Below are 4,618 nucleotides of genomic sequence, written 5' to 3' on the forward strand. Positions count from 1 at the left end.
TTTTCTATTGTCATGCATATCCTAACTCTCACATTAGCATATCTTAAAGTGTCCAAGTCAAAGTGTTTTTGACAGTATGAGTACCTGCCTGGAACGATTTTTTTGTCCCAATAAACCTATCTGCAGCTCGGGCAGAAGAGCCACTTTCTATTATCCTGGAGGTGGGACCTACTCTGGAAACTGGTTATGCAACAAACACCAGGGCTGGGGTGTCAAAAAGACGGCAAAACGAACTTGCCAATACTTTTTTGGTAAAAAACATCCTGATGGCCAGCTCATTTATGAAGGGGACTGGGTGATGAACAAACGACAAGGAATTGGATCAATGCTACGAAAACGCGGAACTGAAATACAACTGATATATTCGGGAAGATGGTACGATGACATGAAATGTGGAGAAGGTAAACAATTCTATTCCGACGGATGCGTATACTTTGGAAAATGGATAAGAAATGGACGGCACGGTTTGGGCATCCAGTGGTACAACAATGGGAATATCTATGCGGGCGAATGGGAGACAGATTTCCGGCACGGACTTGGGGTCATGTTTTACGGTTCGAAAATAATAATAGTTTAAATGTTTCTTCCGAATTAACATTTTAATATAAACTAGCCAATGGAAATCGGTACGAAGGACACTTTGCACGTGGATACAAAAATGGCGAGGGTGTTTTCTACCATATGCATACAGGACAAATTCAGAAGGGGATGTGGGAAAATGATAATTTAAAGACGTCGGTGATACAGGATGAACAAAAAATCCGCTGTAATACTGCAATAACGTCATATCCGATTCCGCGAAACTATCTTAAGTACCCTAACGAAATAATGCGAGAACTTTTTCAACGGTACAAAGCTTTTAGCAATAAGCCCCATCGTAGATTCAATGACAGGGTCAGTCTTGCCTTCATTCACCATCACCGACAGTATGCCTCTTGCGAAGAACGTTTCGCTTCACCAACAATTGTAAACCTATACCCCAACGCTGCGTTTGGATGCACTTGCGACTGCGAAAATGTTGCCAGAAACGAAGCCAACTTTAGTCAGATATAGCATACTATACTTTACCCTATACGTTTCAAAGTTGATTTTACAAAAATGGCAGCCTAAATATTAATGACAAAATTGTATGTCATAGCAATGTTTAATATTGTTATATTTGCAGTGAAATAATGTATAACATGCCAGTAAGGTCTTTCTATAAATTGTCAGTCAAATATAGCATTCTGACCCAAAACTTTTCAAAGATGATTTCAAAATTTGGGAACTAAAAAAAAAAAAATATTGTATGTTGTAATGTTTTATACCGGTATATTTCCAGTGCAATTATGTATAACAAAGCAGTAAGCTCTTTATATAAATTGCTTATTTATTTTTAAAATGTTGTTTAGAAGCTTTATATAAATTAGCTTTTTTTTTCTTCCTTTCACGAAATTGTAACTTAGGCCGACCAAGTTAGGATTTTTCTAATGGTAGCAAAAATACCTGTGTATCCCATAACCCCCATTCATTCAAACAAAACAGTCTTGCCACGCCCCAAATGAACCACCCTCCATCTTACAATCCCCAAAAAAGACACCCACGTTTTCTACTTAATGATAAAAGAAAGGACATTAGCGGGCCTTGGAGCATCTCAACGTTTTGAGCGGCTTTCAAGTGAAAAGCAAAGAATTAAAAAAAAAAATTAGCAAAAAAGGTCGAAAAAAGAAGCGGAAAAAAAAGCAACAACAAATGAATACTCGTACAATGAAGGAAAAGAAAAAGATTTCAAACCACCTCCCAGCGCACACTCTACGTAACGCTCGTCCTGCAAGCTCTCCATTTATCAAGTTCCTTTTATTTTGGTGCGCGGGCGTAGTTAAAAATTAATAAATGAAATTAATGCCGACGACACTTTGCAAGGCATTGGTCAGTACGGAAGTGGAAGATGTTGCCAAGGTTTTTCTTTGGCTTCCCTCTGTTTACATCAAAAACATTTTCATTTGAAATATTAAGCACCTAAAAGTCGATAATGCTTTTTTGGCCAGTGACAGCTGCGTCGCATGAATTTAATTATAGTCAGCTGAATATCACCAGGGCAGCAACACTTTTTGGCAACCGAAGTCCATCCAACGCAATTAACTGCCCTCCTCCCTGAAATGAAAGTAAAAACTTTTGAAGGAAAAAATCTCTGTAAATTCATCTTTGTCGTGGCCGGTGATTAATCAAAAGCAAGAGAGGGCCAACAAATAGTCCCGCGCACAATGCTCCAGGTGTATTGCTCGGATACAGTGTATATGTGCCCCCTCTAAGCTGTCCCTATGGTGCAGTTAGATGTGACTTTACATTTTAAAAAGTACAAGCCTAATATGAAAATCCAAAAACAGACTTCGAAAAGGTTCTAAAAGTTATTCATAGCCTTGATCATAATTATACCCGTTACTCGTAGAGTAAAAGGGTATACTAGATTCGTTGAAAAGTATGTAACAGGCAGAAGGAAGCGTTTCCGACCATATAAAGTATATATATTCTTGATCAGGATCAATAGCCGAGTCGATTTGGCCATGTCCGTCTGTCCGTCCGTCTGTCCGTCTGTCCGTCTGTCCGTCTGTCTGTCCGTATGAACGTCGAGATCTCAGGAACTACAAAAGCTAGAAAGTTGAGACTAAGCACACAGACTCCAGAGACATAGACGCAGCGCAAGTTTGTCGATTCATGTTGCCACGCCCACTCTAACGCCCACAAACCGGCCAAAACTGCGACGCCCACACTTTTGAAAAATGTTTTTATATTTTTTCATTTTTGTATTGGTATGGTAAATTTCTATCGATTTGCAAAAAAACTTTTTGCCACGCCCACTCTAACGCCCACAAACCGCCCAAAACTGCCACGCCCACACTTTTGAAAAATGTTTTAATATTTTTTCATTTTTGTATTGGTCTTGAAAATTTCTATCGACTTGCAAAAAATCTTTTTGCCACGCCCACTCTTACGCCCACAGACCGCCCAAAGCTGCCACGCCCACACTTTTGAAAAATGTTTTGATATTTTTTCATTTTTGTATTAGTCTTGTAAATTTCTATCTTTTCGCCAAAAAACTTTTTGCCACGCCCACTCTAACGCCCACAAACCGCCAAAAACTGTCCTTCGCACTTACACTAGCTGAGTAACGGCTATCAGATAGTCGGGGAACTCGACTATAGCGTTCTCTCTTGTTTTTATATAATTTCACGATGTAATATAAAACACAAAAATTTACATTTAACAAAGAAATAGTTGATACAATTTTAAAAGGCAATACATTATATTATCAAAAATTTCCCAAAAAGAGTGTGGGTTATCATCACCAATATTGGCCCACAAATGAATTATTTAATTAAAATCAGTTTTAAAAGGACACTTTATTTAAAATACTTCCATCGGGATTTCCAACTTCAAAGGGGGGCTCAAATATATCTGGACCGAGAACCGATGATGGTAATCTAGGCGGTTGTGTTATCGGATTGCTGAACGTCTTTCCAGGGGGAAACATCTCATCAAATGTAGCGCTGGCAATGATTTCATTCGCCACATCTAAAAATTTTTTCGAAAGTCCTTGCTCTAAGCCGGGCACAATCTCTTTGAGATATAATTCTTGATTGTTATTAATAAGTTTATTTCCTACGTCCCCCAAAATTCGATCGCCGCTGAATAGGTTTGCAAAGTTTAATTTAAAATCCTCAAAATCAATGCGCATGGTCATCTTGGTGAACTTCACATATTCTTTGCCATTTCGCAGATAGCGAGAGCCACGAATTTTAACGAATGCTCTTGCATTTTCTAATATAAAGCAAATGAGTTGTTTGTTAGTTTCTATGTTCAAAGTTAAAACCTACCGCAATATCCCTGCATATTTCCCTTTCCTTTTATGTCTAGAAGTAGCCAATTAAGGTGCAGCGAGTACTTCCCTCTAAAGTCAATACGCGGGAGTGTAATCCAAAGATCGTACGATGTGTCTAACGGTTTGGCACTTCATGCAAAAAATTAATATCTTAGAATCAACATTTTCATAATGCTAATACTTAAGTACATAAGACGGTCAATGATAAAGTTACTTCCTCCATTGGCTTCAAGGTCCGTGAAAACAGCTTGAAACTGACTACTTAGTCCTAGTTCAATATTATCTAGGGACAACGGTTCTAATGGGGGTGTTGTGAAGCCATCCCCCAGGTTTCCGTGCACTAGTAATGGCCTTATTTGGTACACAGCGTTAATGATACAGCGCTCCAGAAGAGGTTCGTTGCGGGCGCATGGTCTAATTGTGGACGCTAACAGAAAAGATATTTAGCGAAAATAAGAACTTACAATTTGACGTGTAACGCAATTAGAAACGTTATTATTTATTTTATTCAAGGCCATTCACACATCAACAGAAATTGAAATGCGTCACAAGATAATCCCTTGAAATCGATGCAATTGGATACTTACGCAAGTTTGCAAAAATTACAGTATACTGCAACGCCAGGCACACCAGCAATAACACGGAACCCTCAAAACACCTATAGTAAATCATCTGTAAAGCGTTTTTTTCACAATGGCTTCACGATATGTCCGTTTGTGATTTGAATGAACTGTAGTTGTTGCAGCCAAGCGGTCTACT

The 4,618-nt window shown here is 38.6% G+C and overlaps 2 protein-coding genes across 2 annotated transcripts; one reads left to right on the forward strand and one right to left on the reverse strand.

Moving 5' to 3' along the window:
* Positions 1–1,237, forward strand: LOC6532174 (MORN repeat-containing protein 3). The gene is made up of 2 exons (XM_002092911.2): positions 1–554; positions 614–1,237. Exons 1-2 carry the CDS (start codon positions 77–79, stop codon positions 1,051–1,053), a joined length of 918 nt encoding a protein of 305 aa, XP_002092947.1. The 5' UTR covers positions 1–76; the 3' UTR covers positions 1,054–1,237.
* Positions 1,238–3,264: 2,027 nt separating this feature from the next.
* On the reverse strand, positions 3,265–4,618 carry LOC120320984 (protein takeout). Its single transcript, XM_039372078.2, has 4 exons — positions 4,447–4,618; positions 4,049–4,286; positions 3,855–3,988; positions 3,265–3,798 (listed from the first exon to the last, which is right to left on the reverse strand). The coding sequence occupies exons 1-4, from the start codon at positions 4,529–4,531 to the stop codon at positions 3,368–3,370; spliced, it is 888 nt and encodes a 295-aa protein (XP_039228012.1). The 5' UTR covers positions 4,532–4,618; the 3' UTR covers positions 3,265–3,367.

Source organism: Drosophila yakuba, chromosome 2R, assembly GCF_016746365.2.
Source record: "Drosophila yakuba strain Tai18E2 chromosome 2R, Prin_Dyak_Tai18E2_2.1, whole genome shotgun sequence".
NCBI lineage: Eukaryota > Metazoa > Arthropoda > Insecta > Diptera > Drosophilidae > Drosophila > Drosophila yakuba.